The sequence below is a fragment of the Temnothorax curvispinosus genome, unplaced genomic scaffold, assembly GCF_003070985.1.
Source record: "Temnothorax curvispinosus isolate PA1 unplaced genomic scaffold, ASM307098v1 QBEX01001249.1, whole genome shotgun sequence".
NCBI classification, from domain to species: domain Eukaryota; kingdom Metazoa; phylum Arthropoda; class Insecta; order Hymenoptera; family Formicidae; genus Temnothorax; species Temnothorax curvispinosus.
The window spans coordinates 276,623-300,433 of NW_020211029.1; the positions used below are offsets into that span (position 1 = coordinate 276,623).

At 33.2% G+C, this 23,811-nt stretch overlaps 2 protein-coding genes across 2 annotated transcripts in view; both read left to right on the top strand.

Moving 5' to 3' along the window:
* Nucleotides 1-8,893, top strand: part of LOC112461622 (phospholipase B1, membrane-associated-like) — a 10,709-nt gene extending 1,816 nt beyond the window's left edge. The window contains exons 2-7 of the mRNA XM_025026939.1: nt 2,715-2,816; nt 3,358-3,569; nt 5,717-5,893; nt 6,211-6,509; nt 6,759-6,937; nt 7,504-8,893. Coding sequence (XP_024882707.1) covers nt 2,715-2,816; nt 3,358-3,569; nt 5,717-5,893; nt 6,211-6,509; nt 6,759-6,937; nt 7,504-7,682 — 1,148 coding nt within the window. The 3' untranslated portion in view covers nt 7,683-8,893. The remainder of the gene's footprint in view (nt 1-2,714; nt 2,817-3,357; nt 3,570-5,716; nt 5,894-6,210; nt 6,510-6,758; nt 6,938-7,503) is intronic.
* Nucleotides 8,652-17,489, top strand: LOC112461631 (phospholipase B1, membrane-associated-like). Its single transcript, XM_025026951.1, has 9 exons — nt 8,652-8,738; nt 10,077-10,416; nt 12,670-12,779; nt 13,040-13,244; nt 13,450-13,626; nt 13,741-13,900; nt 14,190-14,349; nt 15,440-15,591; nt 16,884-17,489. Exons 2-9 carry the CDS (start codon nt 10,312-10,314, stop codon nt 17,060-17,062), a joined length of 1,248 nt encoding a protein of 415 aa, XP_024882719.1. The 5' UTR covers nt 8,652-8,738; nt 10,077-10,311; the 3' UTR covers nt 17,063-17,489.
* Nucleotides 17,490-23,811: the final 6,322 nt, after the last annotated feature.

Here is a 23,811-nt window from a genome sequence, read left to right on the forward strand (position 1 = left end):
TATTATTATTATTATTATTATTATTATTATTATTATTATTATTATTACAGGTAATTTTTATTGACTCATGTTAAAAGGTTGTTTTTCTGTTTTCCTATTACAAATGCGCGACATTTTAATTGATAGCCAGTGTCGGTTAAAACCTAAAACCTCTACATGACAAATCATGCGTGTCGCCGCGAGCTGTCTTATTATACAGATACGATATTCTAGGATACGACACGCGAGACAATACGAATGGTACAGTGACTTATGCTTCCACAACATGTCATGCATTTGCATTGAGAATAAAACGCGTACGTAATTATCTTGATTTTTCCGTATAGATAAAACCGCTTCGAACAATTAAACTATCATTTAAATATGCAAATACATACGAAGCTGCAAAAATACGATACGATATGATTTTTCAAGGATATATGTAATTTGCGCGTTGTAGTGTGTAAGATTACCTAATGATTATCTAATGATAATTATTAAGTACTTTTCTATTTGCGCATTCAGGCGATACTTGTTGAGTTTTTTTTGTCACGAAAGATATTTTAAATAGATATCGAGATTCTCTATATTGATGTATATGATTGTGTAAAGCTTATTCCGTGTTTTTTACTGGTTAATTTTGATTAAAAAAGAAATAATAATGAATATGCGTACAGTGTGTACGACGTAGTCTGAAGGAAGCGATTTTCTTTCCGGTAAACGCGGCAAACGAATGTAACTCGCGTCTCCGCGATACTCCTTCCTATTTTGTTTAGGTGCTCTTCTGCATAATTCATTGTTCTGTCCGGTATAATTCGATGCACGTACCACATTACATTTAGGATCGCATTATTCTGTACTTTATCATTATTTAGCGACGGTATTTCTGTTCGTTTTGGTAAATATTTTTCTGTGTTTATTGCAGCAAGCTGCTTTCGCTTTTTTTTTATTAATCGCATAATTCTTGTATTTGAGATCAAAATATCAAATTACATAAATTCACAGCGTTTCACTATAATGCCTGGATACCAGTAACACAAAAAGATTTGTCTGTACGCCGGAGCCGAAATCGGACAGCGTGTTTTACCTTGTCGTCAGTTCTAAAATGTTGGCCTCCCAAGAAGTTTTTTATAAAGGTCCGAAAAGATGAAAATCGCTCGAAGTAGTGCAATGGGCAGTGTGATGTACGGCCATCTTTAAACTGTTTGCATATCAAATGCATTCAAATGCTTTACTGCGGCTATAATTAATTGTCTCGTCATCGTACTGTGCTGTCTTTAAGTCTTTTGTAAATGTTCGCCGGTTTCACACCTTTATTCACCAATAACTTCATAATAATTCGCTGTTCTATATGTGCGTTAACACTGTTGTCCGACATTTTGCATACTAATTATCAATTGACGCAAGAGGAGCGCCGCATACCGATGATAGAAGACCACTTGCCACTTACCACTATAAAAAAAAAAACTCGTCGCGATCACATTGGTTTTATATCCTGTCCAAAGTCTCGGTTTGACTCGAATAACCCTCGTACTTTTTCTTTATAAATATCATAATTTAATTATCAAAATAATAATTACACATATTATCATAATGCTACTATTACAATCCTATTATCACAACCTATATATCTATAGTATGCTATATACTAGTATATACTATCCGTATAGTATCACAATCATATTATGTCAATAATACCAAAACTAAACATAAAATAAAAAAAATTTTTTAAACAAGTTTTTGGAAAATCTGTTGAAAATAAACAGTTCGGCTACGTTCGAAACTCTCTTTTGTCGAAACTGAAACCCAACCAAAACTTCGATTTTTGACCGAAACCAAAACCGAGTTTTTGATCGAACTCTAATGTCCATTGCATAGTTTTACAAATTTTTTCAAACAATCTAGCTTAAACTCTTGCAGCAAAACAATAAGTATCAACACTATTTTTAGATGAAAAAATTTGTTTTACATCTTATATCAAGGTATTGATGAAGGCTGATCTCTTAACGACAGTTGTCGTTATATTATCGTTGAGCAGGTAGTAAAAAAGCTACACAAAAACGTTAAAACGATAACGATAATTTTCCTATTACAAATGCGCGATATTTGTAATAAAAAATTTTTTAATGATAATAAAAAAATAGGGCTATTCTAGTAAAGATAACAACGTCAAGGTTCTGCATACTGTGAGCGTTTAAAGCCCGATTATTTGAAAACATTTGTAAAAGTAAAAGATAAATATTTTTAAGCGCAGTTCGAATCCTGGCTGAGGTAATATTTTTCGCAATAAGTTTTTTACGTTTTTTAAAACAATTAAATCGTGTAGATTTAATTCCGGAGTAGGGATTAATGTTCCAAGATAGCTGTGTTTTAAGTCCGACAAATTTGCGACGCGCAGTTTATTAAATTGGAATATATGTACCATGTACGGTGTGTACATTACAATTCGTTATTTCTTTATACGTAAGTATAGAATATATGAACACCAACACCTTGTTACGGCTCCACGCTCCATCTTTCTTTGATTGATAAATATTTTTAATAGTTATGATTATTCTTTTATTGTAATTAATTAATTCAATAAAACGAGTATACATTTCATACTGCTTTATATTTTAATTATAAACTAAATCCATTTTTCTTAAGAACAAAATTTATGGCCGTACGTATGACCATATGTATTATAGGTATAAATTTCTCTGTAAATTGTAACGTATAACTTGTTACTCTTGCAGGTAGAACAGGAATAGAGGAAAGGTATTTGCGAGCAGCAAGAGACGCAAACAAAGTGCAAAAAATTATTCCCGACAATGTTCCGTTCCCTTGTAATGTAACAGGTAGAAAACAAAAATTTATTACCATTTCTTATTTCCCTATCGATAATTGTTCCTCTGGTCATAATTGTCTTGTCTCTTTATAATTAGTACTATACATCTTAAATTATTAAAAATACAGTCATTAAAAATTGTGAAGCTTCTTTACATGTCAATGGTTTTTCTTAAAAAGTAAAGCATTTTATTCCTAGTTCAATACTTTTGATGTCTATATACGTCTCATGTTTGGCTAACTTGAATTTTTCTTTTAGCAAAATCGTCGCACATAATTATTTCATTGCAATTTTTATTTTTCAATATCACATATATTAATAACAAGAATCTTATATGTATAACGAATTAAAATGTTATTACAAAACAAGGTTTATGTAACTGAAGAGTGTGATTTTATCTCAATCGCTAATAAGAACGTATATATCGACGTTTTCATTGAAGAATAGTCGATTGAAAGTTGTACAATTAATTAAATTGTTATAAAAAAGATAATAGAAATGCGAAAGATCGTGTACTTGAGGAGTGCTACACGACTGACAATAAATTTCAGGTGGTCGATCGTCAAAAGTGCCAAAGTCGGTGCATAAACTAAGACCGGGTGATATCGATGTCATTGCCGCGATGGGCGATTCTCTTACGGCTGGAGCTGGAATCTTTGCAAGCAGTCTGCTCCAGGTTGCCATAGAAAATAGAGGAGTTACTGCGGCTGGCGGAGGCCAAGGCACGTGGAGACAATATCTAACTGTTCCCAATATCATTAAAGTAAGGCAATCAAACCTTACAACGTTATAACGTTTATTATTGAATAAATTGCAATATGCATAAAACATTATGAGAAATGGAGATTTAAGATATTGATGGCAGCCAATCATGGCAGTTAAATCTATCAAATCTTAATTAAAATCTTTAAAACTATAGTAAAGTCTAATATTCTTTGCATTAACACTGCAAATCCAAGTGTGTCATTTTTACACTCATAAACATCTAAAAATAACACACTTGACTGAAGCTCATTTTACATGTTTTTTCATGTGTTAAATTACGTCATTTAACATATTTAATTGTATTAAATTGAAAGTTAATCCGTTAAATCGTGTTAAATAACGTGATTTAAAACGACAAGAATTTTAAAAGGAGAGCTTCAGCTAAAATAACACATTTATATAGGATTTTGCAGTGAATGTATACGGTAATAATGTAAAGTCATAAATGCATTATTGGAGAACATTAAACATTTTTGTTACCGTACGCACTTGTAAACACACGTGTATTTCAGTTTCTGCATATTTCATAAATTTAAGTTTCGACTGCTTAAAATTTATTGCCGATTATGTAACATTCCATAAATTTCCATGAAATTCCATATTTATTATATAATTTTTTAATAGCAATTTGTTTGATCACAAAACTTCATATGTGAATATACTCATATATGAATATAAATAAGTAACTTGAAAAATAACCACCATTAGGATAATTTATCTCTTCGCGAATTTTTTGCGAAAACTGTGCACGAGCCGCGACGCACGATTTGTCATTATCAATTTTGAAATATGCCATAATTCTCGGCGTCACATCGGTAAAACAATGACAAGGTAATCGACATTTTCTCCGTAGTACGTAATGCAGCACCTTTGGTTTTACGATTTAAAGAAACGTGACAAACGCAGAAAGAATTGTTGCAATAGGATCTCAACATGACATTAACATATCATCACTGATCATCACAATGTTCAACTGCTTCTTCTTTATGGACTTTCGTCAATGATTACCTCCGATCCTCAGTCGCGCGCACGCGTCTTATACTTTAGATAGACATTATACGCATATATTATGCATGTAAAATTGCAATTTGCTAACTTTAAATTTTTGAACGGAGGATTACCAACACAATCATCAATCATACCTGACTAATAGTAAATATCGTTATATGACATTTTAGAAACAGATTTTTTATTGTAAAGATGAACATTATATCTAATGTACAATAATGTACATGTAAGTGATTTACACATTATATCTTCCTAAAATATATTTTTTCTTCAAAGCTCGTATTATACTCACTGTAAATCCAAGTGTGTTATTTTTACACGCATAAACGTCCAAAAATAAAATTAGACTGAAGTCTTTTTACACGTTTCTTTATGTGTTAAGTTACGTCATTCAATGCGTTTAATCGTATTAAATTAAAAGTTAATACGTTCAATCGTGTTAAATGACGTGATTTAAAACGATAAGAATTGTGTAAAAACAGCTAACACACTTGGATTTGCAGTGCTGTTATGTAATAATTATGTAATAAAAAGAAAAATAGACTTTCTTTACACCATTAGGGATACTACGTGACCTTATGCGAGAGCGACGGATGTGTAATTAGCGGAGGAGAGCTTTGAAGAGGGAATTCCCCCCTTATCCCATGTGGAAATTTTATATTTCGTAAAATTTCTGAAGTAGTGTTGATGCTAACAACCTTACTTTGTAAAATAGAATACCAGGATATTAAGCAATGTCGAGCGAAAGTTAATATAATTCAGGACGTTATATCGGTTAATAAGATCGTTATCATAATCATCATTGAGCAATATTTAAAATTATGACCTCTTTATTCGCTCTCTAATTTATTTCCTTACTTTAATAAATGTCTTTATCTAACCGAAAATTATTTCTCTTCTTCCTACTCTTATTTTATATTAAATAATCTTAGAAAGTTTATGATTAAATACATGATTTTTTGTGACAGATTTGTAATTTAAAAAATTAACATAAAGACGGATACTATAACAATAAGTTAGATAAGAAAAGTTGTATTACGTCTTGAGAAGGAAAGAAAGGAAGTAATGTAACACTAAAGGCTGATCTAACAATGTGCGTGTGTACAAATTAGTCATCATAAATTTTCATTATATTAGGAATTCAACCCCAATTTGATAGGATATGCATTGGGAGACTCTTTGACGATTCACAAGGCATCGCAATTGAATGTTGCCGAAATCGGTGCTGAGTCCGGGGATATAGCTTACATGGCGGAGATATTAGTCAAAAGAATTAAAAACGATCCGAGGATAGATGTGCAGAAACATTGGAAGGTTTGTTGCACTAGACTAGACAGATTCAATTTGTTGCAAACAGCGAGAGAAACGAGAGGAGCAGCAAATGTGTCATTACATGGACACGTTTTATTGCTTGCAATTAAGTTAATTATCACGCTTTATAGTTTTAAACTGATTTTTCTGACGATAAAAATTTGACGGAACTATTTATCGTCTGTCATAATTGTGTAACATTTTCCGAGATTTTCATTAATATGCTGTATTTACAATAAAATATATCGCTTTGCTGTCAAAAATTTTGCATTCTTATTTATTAAACATATATATCGACGATAATAAAATTTAATTTGTAGTTCATCTCGCTGATGATCGGATCCAATGACTTTTGCAGTGAATTGTGTTGGATTCCATCGCCGTGGTCAATTCTTGAAACACATAAAACTGATCTACTCCAAGCTTTGCGAACGTTAAGAGATAATTTGCCGCGAACCTTCGTGGCATTGATTCCGCCACCACATTTAAAGGCTTTAGTCGAGACACGTGAAGGAAGACCATCGCTTAATTGTTTCATCACAACGGACGTCGAGTGTTCTTGCATGTTTGGTCTGGCATTTCGGCGTTTTAGATCTATGTATTACGACATTATGCGACAGTAAGCGTAATAACGTAAAATAAAACAGAAAATAATCTAGAGTATATTATTTATTAAATGTTAATATAATTATTTTCGGTAATGCAAAGTTATCTGTTTAAATAATCCGATATGACATTAAGTAAAAAATACGTGTTTGGCATCAATGTGCGACATTAAAAATTAATTTTAGCTTGGTTTATTGAAAGTATCACTTGTACCGTTAAAAGCAAATTGCGGATTGATTAAAAATTTGGAAATATATTTTAGGTGGCAGAAGCTAGATATGGAAATCGCTACTTATCCAGAATTCCAAAAAGATGACTTTACAGTCGTAGCTCAGCCTATCCTGGTGAATTTAAAAATTCCACTTGCTTCAGATGGGTACTCCGATATGACATATTTAAGTAGCGATTGTTTTCACGTTAGTCAAAAGACCAACGCTCTTTGTAAGTTTATTAAGAATTTTCTTATATAAGAAGAAATTTGTTACCTAATAATTAAAAAACTGACCAGTGATCTTTCATATTTAAAACGCATTTTATTTATAGTTTTATATAAAAAAAAAAAAACATTTTATTTACAGTTTTATATTTAAAAACTCATTTTATTTATAGTTTTATATTTTAAATTTTTATATTTTATATTTATATTTTATTTTTATATTTAACCTAAATGTAAAAATAAACACGTAAGATGCACTTAATTTCTCACATTTCTAAATATCATAATGATGTAATAATGTGAGAAAACTAGTCAAACTGGTAATATTATACCAGTTTGACTAGTTTGATCAGTCCCCAAAATTTAAATTGCCTAATTGCAACAGTCGTTTTGTAGCATCGAGTTTAACTCTGTTGCATTTTTTAATTAGTATTAAAAAAGTTTAAATTTTGTAAAAATTTTCAAATATGTTTCATGCAAAATTAACTAACTTTAAAATGTGTATTAAAAATATTTTTAGTTGTTCAAAAATAATCTAGAAAATGATTCAAGATTTTCTATTTTTTTGCAGATGCAAACGGTTTATGGAACAACTTGTTGGAACCGGTAGGTGCCAAATCGACGAAATGGAGCAATTATGAATTTCGCTGCCCGACGCCGAAGAGGCCTTATCTTGCTACAATGTTAAATTCAAAGCTACAAAGTGTTTCTACTGCCGCTGCGATTCGAACGAGAAATATTGGCGCTTAAGAGAAAGTATCGATAGCGTTATTAGGTCATCAATCATAGTCACAATGTCGCAATCTTTGAACAGAATCGCAGTGCCAATTATTTAAGCGTAGACAAGATGCCATGATGTATTCATTAACTCTTTAAAGTACAAAAATGGAATACGGATAGAAAATTATTTCGTATTATGCCGATTATTCCAATATTATAAAGGATTAAATAATGTCAATCTGTGAAATACTTTATTATCTGCCATTTCTTGTAGATTTAATATATAAAATGTATTCAATTTAACTGTATTTAATATCTTTATGATTATATTGTAAACAAGAGGTATGTGTGAATGATGCGCCTTTAATCTTTAATATTATTTCTGAAAAATAGCTCAAAGAGAATTTTTCAACAAATATTTAAACAAGTTTTTCTCTCTCTCTCTCTCTCTCTCTCTCTCTGTCTCTCTCTCTCTCTTTCTCTTCCTACATATACGTATATGATACGACACTGTAAACGAGTTTGAGAAGCAAAGTTTTATCGTAACATCGGCTGTAGTCTCTTACTCACTCTTGCTCACGTACCTCGTCTACCGCCTAGGAATACGAAAGAATGCAGGGGAACCGTAAATATGTTCATCGCAAAAGTGGGGGGAGGATCACATCGATGGGCATAGGAGCGAGTCTTTCTTCGACACGCTTCATTCATGTTTAGTAGTGTCATCCGGTAGTACCGGCGAAGAGAATCGGCGGAGCCTCTTTCCCGTAATTGACAAATCGCGAAGATTTTTATTTTTTATAATTCGAAAGCAGCGTGATTTATTACAAATTCGGCGCGACAGTTTGGTGCTTAAATAATTGATTTATCGTTTCCTGTGTGAATAATGACACGGATAGTTTCTACGTGAAAGGAGAGAAATGTTAATTATTGAACGTCTCGTGCCCTGGAAGGGTCAATTTTAGACACGAAAATTATATTCAGTGAACAAAAAATATATAATTAAGATGGAAGATAACAAGAGTTACACGGCGTTTGATTGATCTCGTGACTGTAATGATGCGGAATAAGAAATCATCGGAAAGCAAGGTATACTTATATATGTATGTGTTCATATATTTAATGTATCCACTGCGTAAATTACAATATTGTACATTGTATATTGTATATGCCGTATATGATAATTTACAGTATTGTAAAGTTAATAAGTTGAGTTTGTGCAAAATATACTTATTAAAAACATACTTAACCAACATTGTTAGAAAAGTTTTAATTACATTTGATTCGCGGAAATGATTTTTTAAATGCATGTGCGTGTTCTAGTGACAGTAAAAAGTTTCCCGCGTACTTGTATATACATACGTAACCCAATATTCTTATGATGTTGTTTCCTACTCTTTTTTTCGTGTATAACAAATGACAAATTGCATTTTCTAAAGGTGTGAAGAGTGATTTATGAAAATGCCCAGGGGGCTGAAACGCGAACTTAGACATCAGCGAAAGTGTGTCTTATGTTTCTCAAAGGGGATTCCGTAAAGCGACGCTTTCAAAGTCTTTGTCGACTCTTTCGGTTTTTATATCTTTGTAAAATTATGCGAAAACATATTGTTCGTCGTTCATTCCCGTTCGTACATTTCGTTCGAGTAATTGAGTGACAGCGGTTTCTTTCTTCCTGCCCCCCCCCCCTCCGAGAGAACAGTCATTTTTGATATATTATATAATTAATGATGTAAGTCAAAATGTGACGTAAAAAAGAAATGTGAATTTAATGTGCGTTTAATCGAACGGCTTATGTAGGGCTAAACCAAATTTAGTCAAAATACCGGAAGACGTTCACTTTCTCATAGATAACGAAGCTAATGAGGCTACGAAGGATTGAGACTCGCGACTATTATAATGTCATTGCGAAAGGAAATGCTTTTTTTATCTTACCGATTTAACGTCGTCTTTAAATTTAACGCATTGCATGCCGTAATGTTCATTCCAAACCAATCTTATTGTCGGCATAAATAATATGTACAGGAAAAAATTAATATTTTCTCTATTTTTCTAGATTTATTAAAAAATTAAATTTTTAAAATTTTAATTGGCGTTTTTAATCATATTTTAAAATATAATTAAAGACATTAAACACAGTTTCGTTGTAGACTTTTGCTTGGAAAAAATACAGACAAGACTGCACTTTATCTTAAGCGAAAAAAGACCTGCAGATTGTAAATTTTTTGCTATTATATTGCTTGGTCAGAAAATTGTCTATCGCACGAAGGATTATGCTAGACGGCTAGACAACAGAGATTAGCTAAACAACTCTCTATGTCACGATGAGCGATCGCCGTTAAATAAACGAGAATCTGGTCGCGGCTTTATAAATATGATATTTCCGCTGGTATGTACGCGTAAATAATGGTCTGTACGTGTACGTCAAAGTTTGCAGTTCTCTTCAGTCGGAGACGCGGAAGAGCTATTAGAGACGCTCGCATTGTAGGATTGGAGGGAACGCGCCGATGGCGAGCGGAAGTCTCGTTCGACCAAGTCAAAGGCCGAACAAGATCTTCCAACATGGAATGATTATCACTCGAAGTCACAGGAAAGTCTGAAGAAAATTGTAAGGGGACTTTCTTTGGTAGCCAATTTTTGAAACGCTCGCCAATAGCCAAGAATTATGAGAGTCAAAATCATTTCCTTGCTCCTGATCGTCGCTGGCATCCATCCGGGCAAGTGCGATCTCTTCATGGATTTTTTGCGCAGCGTATTTCAAGGGGGAAGGGTAAGTTGTTATTGAAATTGCGCAGAATTAAGATTTCAGATCGATATTCACATTGTTAATACTTTTCTTTTCCTACAAATCATTCTTTGCGTTTACCACGTGTATTTTTTTATTAATATACATATAATTTTGTATTATATAAGAACAAATAAAAAGTTATATTTATGCAATGGGGAAATATGCGAATATAAATTCACGTAGCAAAGCCACGCGAGGAGAGAAGCTTATTTCGATAATATTAATTTCCATGTGAGCGGAAGTGAGAGTTATCGGTCCTGCACTTGCTTCGGCAATGGCTGACAGGTGAGGGTTTTTTATTGCAAAAAGATTACCGAAAATGTTTTGCATGCAGGAAGTCCCCTGTACGTCCGTGCTAGACGAGAAATCGCACGTGATTTGCGAGTCAAAGTCAAGCCTTGTTTTACGTGGACGTTTTGTAATTTCTCGCCAGATTCGTGGAAACATTTTCGTCGGATACAAGTAAAATATGAATGCGTTATTAATCTCATGCCAAACAGAGAATTATCACGCGCCAATTCCACGGAAACCTGTGCAAAAGTAGTATATCACGTACGAAAATCATTGTGCGTTCTGTAACATGCGATATTATACAGTCTGACTACCAGTGTAGTAAACTTTTGAAATTATTATTAAAAGATCCAATAAGAATGAGTTACGATGTTAGGATGTTTAACGTTACGTGAAACCAGAAAGTGCGGACGCAATTCGAAAAGAAAAATGCTTTGCATTCTGAGCAATCGGAGAAAGGCCGGAACGTTTCTTTTCGTCGGCCTTGTGACCCGCGGAAAGAACTCCTATCGTGGCGGATGTGTTCAGGGCCGTTTTTTTTTTAACACATTTGAGTTCCTATAAGTATACTACACATTGCACTCTCTATACCACTTTCCAAAATTTCCAATCCGTCCTTCGACATTTCGTAAGTACCACTTTAGCCTTTCCTTCATGAAAATTCAACACGAAATAAGCATTAGAAATTCACAGAGTAAAGTGAGTTAAACGCTTAAATTTTAATGCTAAAAGTATTTTTAATTAATAAGTATTTTTAATAAATTATTCTAAAAAGACAAACTGATTAAAATGTATCGTAATGACATCGTGGCAAAGTATATATCATGTGTAATAATAAAAAATGACTAGTACAGACTGGCGCTTTAAAAGCTTGACAAACAAATCATATTCGACTGTACAGTTAAAAGAGTTCTAAATACGTTGTTCCTTTTTCGGCCGATGGTATGACCACGACAAATTCATACGCCAGTATTTAAGTCGTGACGCGACGCGGCGGAATGCAAATCCGAAGAAAGCAAGAGTGTACACGCGTGTCGAATGCTAAATGCGCTAATCGACACCGGCTTAAATGCTCTGGCAGAAAAAAATCCCAGGTGAAAAGATTGCCCCGAGGATATATTCTTACAACTGAAATAATGTATTAAATACATATTTGCGCAGAGTATTTGCAGAATCAAGCATGTTTAACTTACAATTAGCAAGAATATTTCCAAAATATCTGCAGTTGCAGTAATTTTACTCATCTTCCATCAATCACAATATTTTTAGATTCCGTAACAATTTTAGAGTTCCCAAAATTTAAATTATTCACTAATAACAGTAATTACATGAAAATAAAATCTTTAGGTTTTTATACTGTACACGTATCTACAGTAGTTATTCCTTATTAATTTTTATTCCTTTACATATCTTCTTCCAGATAACGATCAATAAGGTGAATATTATCTTTAGCAAGCTAATTAATGACAAAAATGCTTCCTACTGTACCTACTGTTATCAAGAATTAAAGTTATTGTGACAGTTACGATATATTATTATGTATATAATCAAACTGTAAATCGTATTCGCGAGTTGCGCAAACTCAGATTACCGAAGCGAGTATCTGAATGATGAATATCACTTTAATGAAGATACGAATCTCGCGTAATTAGATATTGTGGTCGGAGTGACATTAAAGCGCACTAACTTCATCAAAGGAGAAATTACATCTTATGCGTTATGACCGTTTGGCCGCGCAAATTTTATAAGAAGATATGATTAACTAATCGTAGACGAAATCATACATTAATTTTTGCATTCTGTCCCGAAACAATTCCGCATAATTGTGGCCCACGCGCAAATATTTATAGCTACATCTAAATATAATAAAGTCTATATGAACACCTTCGAACATGTATAAAATAAATGCGGATGTGCGAATTATTTAAATCGCATAATTTTTAGGACAAAATTGATGAAATGGGAATTTCATATCCTGAACGGTATGGCGGCGTACGAAAACAACCTATAATTCCTGACAACGTCCCGTTCCCTTGCAACGTGCGTTTTGGCAGGTATAACTCTCTGCAATTAAAATAATTTTTTTCTTACTTCTTTCTTTTTCTTCTCGTTGACATCTACGATTTTTTATATTAAACTACATACTTATATTTTCAGCGTAAATAAAGCTAAAAAATACTGCAATTTAAATTTTACTTATTATCAGTAAATATTGTCAATAAATACGATTTATCATCGCGTTTAATGATAAATATGATGAGTTTAAATAAATGACAAGTCTGGATAATTCCAAATTTTTTCTCGTGCATTACAGGTCCTTGTCGATACCAGACAATGTTCATCGATTAAGGCCGGGCGATATCGATGTGATCGGTGGTCTCGGTGATTCCTTGGTCGCCGGAAGTGGCGCGTTAGAGGAGTTTGCGGTAGGAACCTTCATCGAGGCGCGCGGAGTTAGTTGGTGCGTCGGAGGCCAAGGGGATTGGAGGCGGTTCTTCACTCTTCCCAATGTTTTAAAGGTATACACTATGCACGTAATATCAAAAAATGTCTCAAGGTCGTCTTGTTCACGCGTTACACCGGTCTTTCACCGCATCTCATCAGAATTCAGAGACCGTGTGAAAGAATTTTGCAAGAGTAAACGTTCGTTCTTTGTTCTAGCACGATATGTTTCATGCATAACAAAAACCTGATATCCTTCATCATCACGACATATCGTTGCAGGTGTTTAATCCCAAATTAACAGGATATTCCACCGGAACGGGAGAGTTTATCTCAACCGCGGCGAAACTGAACATCGCCTTCCCAGTCGCCGCTACGGAGGATGCGTTGCACCAAGCGAGAATCCTGGTGCAGAGAATTAAAAGTAATCCGAAGATAAATGTGAAGAAACATTGGAAGGTAATAAACCTTACTAATCTCTTTATCGCGACGCGACGTACGCTTGTTGGTAAAAAGAAACCTTGATTCTCCCTCTCCCTTGAATCTAATTATTCATATTTCCTGTATTTCCAGCTTATTACGATCCTATTTGGGGCTAACGACATTTGTTCGGCGCAATGTTACGCTCCGCAACAATTCTCGCCGTTGCGTTACGTCTTGCATTTACGAAGGACGCTTGATTTCTTGAGGATCGCACTACCCCGCACGCTAGTCAATTTGGTTCCAGCCATAGGTAATTTAATATTTTATTAGTAATTTTTAATTTTATATAGGCGTAAGCAGAAAAAACGTATACATTATTATTGTAATATTACCAGGTTTTCTAATTCTAATAGCTAATGCTCTCTCTCCTCTCTCTTTCTCTCTCTCTCTTTCTTTCTTTCTCTCTTTCTCTCTTTCTCTCTCTAAATTATAGATCTTAAAAAATGCATGATCTTATAATACATTACAACATATATATTAATTACGATGTACTTGAATTTTTCACTCATGTGGTTATATTTATAATTATTTTTTAACAGATGTCACAGTCTCTGTTAGAGTAACGCGAAGTACTATGTGCAATATATTGCATCCCCTCTACTGCGCCTGCATGCACAAGGGTAGTCAACCAGAAATTGCAGCGTCGAAAATGTCACGACTCTATCAGCAAGCCGCTGAAACTTTAGTATACTCAGGAAGGTATAATTGATGTTCAATACGTAATTAAATGTATCTTACTTAATCAATAAGATTAATTTTTTTAATTTTTATTTCGTCAGAATTTATTGTACCTGAGAGAAGTTTTTTTATTATGTTTAATATACTTACTTTTTAAATCATATATATTTGCGATACGTTGTATCTATAGTTGACGCTGTTTATTCGTAGAGATTACATTGCATACTCGACAACTACTGCTAATATGAAATAGTTAAATGTACGTTCCAAAAAAAATTAAATTAAGGAAAAAAATTTAAGAGAAAAATGTTATTTTTTATTTAAAATGATAAAATATGCAATATTATGTATGAACATATTTAACATATAATTTTAAATAATTTTAGTTATTAATTGTTTTAAAAAATCTACTTATTTTGCTTTGCACGTTGCAGCTTTTTAAAATAATTCGTGTAATCATCCATTGCCTCCGCTATTTTACAAATAAGATTTCTTTCTATAGACGGATCGTTTCCCATAAAGAATTCGCAGAGATCGTGGGAAAGCTCGTTTTTGTGGCTAATATCTTTTACGTGGCATCATTTATTTCTGCCTTTTAATTCGCGTTCAGCTTTATCTTTTGCCGATATTATTCTTCACGGGACACGACACGATGTGCAGAAGCACTACATACTGAAAGATTGAATAAATTCTGCCTTTTCTACTTATTAAATACTTTGCTTGTCTTGGAAACAAAACACTGCGCATGCATTGTGAAAGAGCGCGATAGCGCTGTTTTACATTGCCGCATGATATCTTGCATTCTTAAGGCGGCAATGATTAAAATGCAATCACGTGCAGTAATTCATATCCGCGAACACTGAAATATCTACCGCGAATAAAGAAGAATAATGTCTGGGCACAGGACATGTCGACCGCGAATAACGGATCCACGAATATGAAGCGTCGACTGTACATTCATCCCATACAGCACACTTGTCCAGAAGCGGGACATAAGACGTCTTTCAGACGTCTTATGTCCCGATTTTGGACATGGTGCTGTCTGGGATTCGTATTGATAGAATATATGTATGCACAAACTTAGAAAAAACATTGTTATTTTGCTTTATAGATATGATAATTCTCCAGACTTCACCGTAGTGTTGCAGCCATTTATTAAATTATTCAATGCACCTAACGCAGATCCTCATCGTGCTCCGCCGATCGACTCCAGTCTGGTCACATATGACTGTTTCCACTTCAGTCAGAAAGGACATGCACTCGGTAAGGGATGATTAACTTTTATCATGATATACATATAAACGCATGTTCTTATTTCAGTGAAACAATAAGTTAAACTGAATGACGTTATAAAATTTGTGGCATTTATCGACTGAACAGCGCCTATCGTCATCGGAAAAAATGCCGTAATGTTAAAACGGTTGCACCTTACTAGGCGAGAGAATTTTGTGTGCGCGTACCTTGGCGCGTACGTTCGTAATGTAATGTAATGTGTGTGTGTGTGTGTGTGCGTGTGTGCGCGTGTGTGCGTGTGTGCGTGTGTGCGTATGTGCGTGCATGTGTGTGTGCGTGTGAGAGAGAGAGAGAGAGAAAGAGAGAGAGGAAATAATTAATCTTGTTCTGGTATTTTTTTTTAAACTGCGTTATTAATACGACTGAAATACTCTATTAGTAAAGTTAATAGCAGTAAAGATTGTAAAAATTTCTAACTTCATACATTATTTAAAACTTGAAATTTTTTTTATTTCATGCAAATTAAAAAAAATTACTAAGATTGACATTATATAATAACATCAGTGCATCGACTTGATCACGTTTAATTATTATTTCCTTATATTATTCATTATACTCATAAAGTTTTCAAAAAGATGTATGGATTTTAATCATATTCAATTAAACTAGCTCCAACCCTAAAATAGTTATATCATTTGTGTTCTAAATAATTATTTATTTATGCTCGAAAAATTAATACGAAATGATTTACGTATAAACACAATGTATAAAAAATGTGTTCAACCTCAGGATTTTATATACATATTAAATACGAGTACAATATATATGTTGTTAACTTTGTTAGACCCGTTTATATTCATGCATATATTCGTACATATGAATTCGTATTTATATTCATATTCATATTCATAAATGCATTTGGATATTATAATATGAAGATGACATTTCAAAGTTAACTTGCCATTATATAACAATTCTATTTGCGCTAAGATCAATTCGTTAATAATTATTCAGCGATTCAGTTAAAAGTAAATGAATCATTTGAACACCGTCACGGACAATAAAATAATCATCAATCCCTCGCAGCTGGCTTGTTGTAAATGCGAGCGCGCGTTCATTAACGAGCGTGGATGGTTAAGAAATATCATTAAACGCCTCTTAGACGGTGTCAACAAGAGTCATGGTGAAAGAAAACGTCATACCAGCTACTGTTGGCGATATTATCGTTTTTACACGGAAATAAAATAGAATAAAATATGCGCAAAGAGTATAAATTCTCGCTTCTTCCGCGTGATATAAATTCGCTTCTGGTCTATTTTCAGGTGCTAATCTTTTGTGGAACAACATGCTGGAACCGGTCGGAAATAAAACGGAAAAGGGACTGCCCCGAATATTGGAGAAGGTGCTCTGTCCTACGGAAAACGCGCCCTACATCTTCACGAACGTCAACACGCGGTTCTTCCGAATGACTGGCAGACAAGATGGAATTGTGCCTAGATAGCATAAGGCTCGGTAGTAATTGATCTCAATTTACGAGAGAAATTATTACGAAAGAATTTATTATACGGCAGCAATGAGAGGCCGATTATTCGACAGAGATAATGCATTTGTTATCAATTACTCGCATAAAACTTTTAGGAAAGAAGTAAAATATTTTTAAAAATAATATAAATATAATAACATATAGTTTTAATGTAAATTAAGAATTTCTATTTGTATGCGTTCGCATAATTAATGTGTCGAATAATTGATGTTTTATTGTACTAGTAGATAACAATTAAATGTACTTGTCATTTTCTTCAAAATATTTTTCAGGAGAATGTAATCGCGTAGGATCTGATGACACTTGCGTTTCGAGAAATATTTATGGGTTACAAATGTGTAATTTGATGCATAACAAATTATTAACTAATCAAATACTTAAATAAAAGAAAGATTTCAATAAAGAATCTCTGAGAAAGATTTCAATAAAGAACCGATTAATTTTTACAGACAAGTCTATAAAAAACTGTTGCGTAATAAATATATTCATGTAATATACTTATTCATACAATCCTTTCATTATCAAGGTAGTTTGTACATGGCATTTTAAACGCGTTAGAAAAGTTTTTCATAAACACATACATTGAACTAGAATAATACGAAATTTATTTGCGATGTTTTTCTCCGAAAAGTCACATTTCTAATTGCACAGGTAATTATTTTTTTGTGGGAAACATTTTTGGACCGGGACATATTCAAAGTCCACGTGGTCTAGGTTTAGACTTTGAACAGTATGCCTGTTATAGCGGGGTCCAAAGTCCAGCACGTATAGCAAAATATCCGGTTAATAATATAATGCATGGAATTTCGAGCTATACGTAGATATGCGTCAGGAAGTATCTTATTTGCATACATACCAAGGGATTTCCCCGTATCCATCCGAACGTTTTTGCCATTGTGACAAATATATATCACTAATTGTAAGAACTAGGCAAACAGTAAATTTAGGAGTAATTTAGGAGTTTAAGTACTGTTTCTGATACTCACACACACACACAGTTAATTATCTTTGCAATTAAAAAATTAAAAAAATTTCTTTATGGAAAAGATAATTAATATTTCATACCATTCTCATTTCTAAAAAAGAAAAATTGTCTAACGTTTGTTTGGCACGCACTTTAACTTTGTAATTGATGAGCCACGTCAAGATCCGACGACTTCTCCATTTATTAAAGCGATTGATCTAGAACATTGATATACTTTCAGTTGCCTCTAAGTCGCTCCAAGTTTTACGTTTTTTTTTTTTTTTATATATTTAAGGCTGTTTCCGTCACTTCGCGAAAGTTGTCGTCTGCTTCCTGACCTTTCCAAGGTTACTCGATCCTTCAAACGAAGAACTAAGTTAACGGATTACTTAATCTTTCTCGCATGGAAACTTTTTCAAGTATCATCGATAATTCGTCAAACTTTCGGGGCCACTACATTTATGTTTTTTTTATCCCGCGCCAAGTGTGTCGACTTCGCTAATATCGAGATAATAATAAGTTTACGCCACTCCATCCACGCGTCCTCCAATCTGCTTGAATTGACCCTAACCGACTTTTCGGACATTCGCATGACCAAAGCGCAGTTATAAACTGCGCGTAAAAATGTACTTTTTACGTACGCGACGATCTAAATAAACTTTCTCGTGCAACTTTGCGGACAGAAATTATGGAATTCCATTAAAAAATTTTACGTGATCTTGAAGGCTTATTTAAAATATAGGACATCGAGTAATTTACGAGCGGTTTTACGACCTGTATAACGCAACGCAACACGACGGTCGCGAAAGGAGCGAGAGACACGTCAAGGTTCTAACTGTTGCATGATCTTCGAAGAACTTGACCCTGGTTGCGAGAGGCCGCCGATAATTAAGCGAATTCAATCGTCTGATCTGCGGTTTCGTTACGAAATCGTCGGTCATTGACCTGCCCGTTTGAGTCAGGTGTCTCAATGCTTGGTACAACTTCCTTTCCATGCACCTTTCTCGATTTGATTAATTTATTATCGTTTGCCTAGATAGTATAAACGTATTTCTCGTACACATTTTCTTCTTACGCAATTTGTATCCTTTACTTAGTTTTGCGCGAATCTAGCGATATATTATATCTCATAGACTAAATACTCACTCGTGTGAGAACGTGATTAGCTTTCTTGCGAAGTGGAAGCAAAGATAACGATAAGCCGTAAACAAGAGCACGTAGAATGATAGCACGTGGAAAGAGCAGGATCTGCTGTGTGACGTTATATAAACTCTCAACAGTTCTTACAGTTCACAGAATTATCATCATTATATACGTACAAAAGAAAATATAAAATATAATTGTTATCTCTATTGTAATAAATCAACGTTCAATTTGTTACATAATTTCTTTGTGGCAATTCTAGGAGATATGAGGCAATTCTAAGAGATTATTTTATGATGTGCAAAACTTCGCGTATCTTTTGAGTAATTTAAAATTATCTTTTTTTAAATCGTCGGAATATTTAAAAGTTTTTATTTATTGCTAATTTAAAAGTATAGAAAAGTTTTAAAAGTAGATTTTCGTTAAAAAAAATCAGTTCCAATTAGGTCAAGGAATAAAATTTCTGACCTATTTTAGAATTTTCTCGTAATATAATGTTGTTTAAAAAGTATGCGAAACAATACGTAAATCTCGAGAGCGTTGAATTTTCACGTAAAGACCACGTCACGGATTAAGGGAATCATTACACCGGCGAAAAACTATACCGGGAATGTGTTTGTGTCAAATTGCAGTATAAGTGGCGTGCATTTGCGGCAAGGCGTTAATATAAGTGGTTGCAATCTCGGCCTCATCTTCGTGATCGTCCGGAAGAATTGCTCCTGCGGCGATCAGTTGGGAGAAATCTCGCGTGCGCAAGAGGAATAAAAGAAACAGATTATAACACGACGAATGGCAAGAAAGCATCCTCAAATCCTTTTCCTGTGATCTTCATTTGCATTTATAAACGTTATTGATCTTATCTCACTTCACACGCGTCACTAAAAAAAAAATCTACTGTTATTTTATTACACATAATATATTCGTAATAAATGTTTCTTGTTTCTTCGTTAAGACGATTAATGACTAGTTTAGCTGAATTTAGTAGGCCATTTGTCTAAACCAAGGTTGGGTGACTAGTTATAATTAGTAAAAAGTTAAATTAAAAAGTTAAAAAAGTAATCATTTTTAACTTAGCTAATATAAAAATAAGTTAATTTTTAACTTTAACTAATTATTTTTAAATACATAAACTTGAACTTATTAACTGTAACTTAATTTATAATTAATTTTAAAAAATTAACTTATCCAACTCTGGTCTAAACTGTCTAAAACTTCCGACATTTTAAATGTTATAGTGTTTCCTATTTTTTACGCGCGATATAATTTTGAGAACGATTATGTAATTTACTCTTGACATTGCCTGAAACGCTGTTTGCGGGCAAAAATGACATAATTTGCACTGTGTGCTCTCTTCAATGTGTACTAAACTAAATAAAGTAAAAATCAAACAGAAAGTACTGCTATGCTTCTCTCTCTCTCTCTCTCTCTCTCTCTCTCTCTCTCTCTCTCTCTTCTTTCTAAGTTTATATTTATCTCATCCTCTGGAAATAATCAAAGACAAAAGAATTAAATGAAGATTTTGCGGTGCATTTAAATGAGTGCGCGGATGTCCAGAAAAGACGAATAGGCAATTGTGCACACGGAGGGGATCACCTTGGATGACCTTGATATTTTAGTATGTTGTCAAGGTCACCCTCCTGAGTGACCTTCAAAAGGTTTTAACCTGCGCTCATTGTTTATTCAAAAGTTATTAACAAAAAAAATTTGAGAAATGTAGCAGTTATTTTGAGGATTTAATTGTAACCCGCAGTATTAAAAATTCAAAGGTATCATAAAAGTCTGATTTTTGCACTCTAAATTTGTGTAAACAATTAGTTATAAAAACTCCTTTTAAAATATAATATGTACTTATATCTTTCACAGATACTAAATGCATAGCTTGTATAAGTGGAAACATAAATTTCCGTATGAATGAAAGAAACTTTAAAAGAGACATCAAGTTACGAGATTTGTGTTTATGTAGAATACGGTTGTATAATGTGTAATTATAACAGTGCTAACGTCAGAAATTTACTGTTATTGACTTAAAATTATTATGTTTCATTAAATGCAGAATCATCGATACTACGTCAGTGAAGGAATCTTTAGAATTAAAATTCGGATCGAACAGAACTATCGAGGTTTCTCGGTAATATTCCTCAGGAATTTTCCAAAACAATCAATCATGTTTTAATGATAGCCTGGCTCTGTCTCCGGCTTTTTCCTTGATATTCATAAATTTAAATAACAAAGTTAGTTTATAATTTAAATAATAAAGTTAGCGGTTAAGTACATTTAATATTTCTTGCCTTAATTTACATAATTTTTATCACGCACTCAATATTTTATATTTTTTATATGTTTAACCAAATTGCAGGACGACTTTTAAACAGCCTGTAGTGGTTACTTAATGTAGTCAGCATATAGGGATTTAAATATTAACTGAAATTAATTTCACAGATTTAGAGATATGTAGATTTATATGTACATGTAGAATTGTAGATTTATGGTATAAAAAACAGCTAGAAGCTGTTGTTAAAAAGTAATTGATTATTCTGGAAAAATCCTTATAGATTACTTAAGACAGATTTCAATTGCAAATTTCATATTACATAAAAGCATATAACACAGTTAATGATTGTATTGATTGATTAATCATTACTTTTTGTCCGATGATCATAAGACGCAATTGAAAGTTCTAGAAAACTACTCGTAGGTACTTGATCGTCACATGTTATATAATTATAGGAAAACGTGGGACAGAACAGTACAGTCTTTAAGCCTGTTCGTTTTAGCTGAATTTCTTGCACAGTTCATCTTTCCTTTTTTTTCTCTCTAACGTGAGAAAAAAAAGAAAAAAGATGAACCGTGCGAATAGGCCTTTTATTTCTGTCATCTAACGATATAATTTGCGGGAATTTCTTGAAGCTATCGTTAGTAAAGAGTTGTTTACTCCCAGACGGTAGTTAGTAGTCATTCCTGAAGCCTTAAATGTAGCATCATATTGTTATGTTTTTGCCACAATATTGGGAATACTTCTTCCATCTCATGCGAGAGAGAGAGACAGAGAGAGAGAGAATTCCTTGTAAATAATTTATGTGTATACTATGTTATAATATACTTCATTTACTTCTAACCCTGTGTTTTTGTCTTTAAATTTTAAATTTATCCTGTCACAATCACTTGTCCAACTACTAATCTAAAAATAAGACTGTAGGGTATTATTCCGTTCTGCCATACATGTTTTCTGTAGTTGTTTTACAATTTATTTTATTAAAATTGGAGCTAAAAATGAGAAAAAAGTCAAGAAACCAATAAAAAGATGCCTTACTTTGCCAAAAAGTAATCCGAAAAATTATCCACTTAAAAAGAATAAAATTTCTCGTGCTACTAAAAAAAAGTATAAAGCTAACCAGTTAATTTGTGAACCAATAACGTTCTATTAAATTAAAAAAGAGAAGAACAGAGGCGGAAAGAGAGAGAGAGAGAGAGAGAGAGAGAGAGAGAGAGAGAGAGAAAAGGCAAAAGAGAAGCAAGATTAAAATGGTGCAAATTAGAAATTTGCAATTGGCTTCCTCATAGAGGAAGTGACGTCTTAAGATGCTAATACAGCCCTCTGATTGGCTGATGACGCCTTAAGACTATACTTAAGACGATCTTAAATATACCCAGTCAGAAATGATTAGTTGATTCGACGTTGAATCAATGTCGAAAACCGAATGTCGAATCAACGTCGTAATTCTGGTCGATTCGACGTCGAAAGCGTATAAAATATCACCGACTATTCAACTTATCGTTTCAACGTCGTTTCAACGTCGAAGGTTGAAATTCGATTGAAATATATCGTATGTGTTTTCTTAGACTCGTTTATAATTCGCAAGTCGTAATTTTTGCAGATTTCACACAGTATGGCCTCCAGGGTCAATCCAGACTTTGCATAACTGCATATAACCATATATATACATAAAGAAAATTATCCAGTCTTATTTTACGCGCGTGATTGTAAAATTCAATTGGATATAATTTATTTACTTTATGGATATATGCAGTGTTTGTCTGGATAGGTCCTAAATATAAAATTTATATATATATTATTTATACATATGCGATTGATCGCGCAATTACGCCATTTCTTAAACGTCCATAAAATTATTTTGTACAATTTACATAAACAATGTCGTAATATTTTTTAGGATTAAAATCTAAATTGATCGAATTTTATAAGTGCGCACTCAAAACAGCGCTATTAATCGCTTTGACGTTGAATCAACCTTGAATCGACACTGGACATGATCGATATTGCAGGAATATCGACTTTCTTATCGACTCAACCAGCTGTCAACCATATCGACGTTGAATCAACCTTGAATCAAGGTTACATTTCCGACTGGGTAAGACCCGACTATGAATACCGGCCTTAAAGAATTATATAAAATAAAAATAGAGAAGACTAAAGAATATAACAAAATTAAAAATAGACCGATATCTTAAAATTTACAGAAGTTAAAGCTATTACAGACATTTTTCTAAAAATTAGGGACCTTTGATCGCGTATAAAGCTGAGTCTAATTAACCAAATCTTAAAGAATTATATATGAAATAGGGGTAGAAAAAACTGAAA

Coding starts and splice junctions, on each gene's coding strand:
- LOC112461631 (XM_025026951.1), top strand. CDS start 10,312: ATGAGAGTCAAAATCATTTCCTTGCTCCTGATCGTCGCTGGCATCCAT. Junction 13,627..13,740: donor ATGTGAAGAAACATTGGAAG/GTAATAAACCTT, acceptor CTGTATTTCCAG/CTTATTACGATCCTATTTGG. Junction 15,592..16,883: donor TCAGAAAGGACATGCACTCG/GTAAGGGATGAT, acceptor GTCTATTTTCAG/GTGCTAATCTTTTGTGGAAC.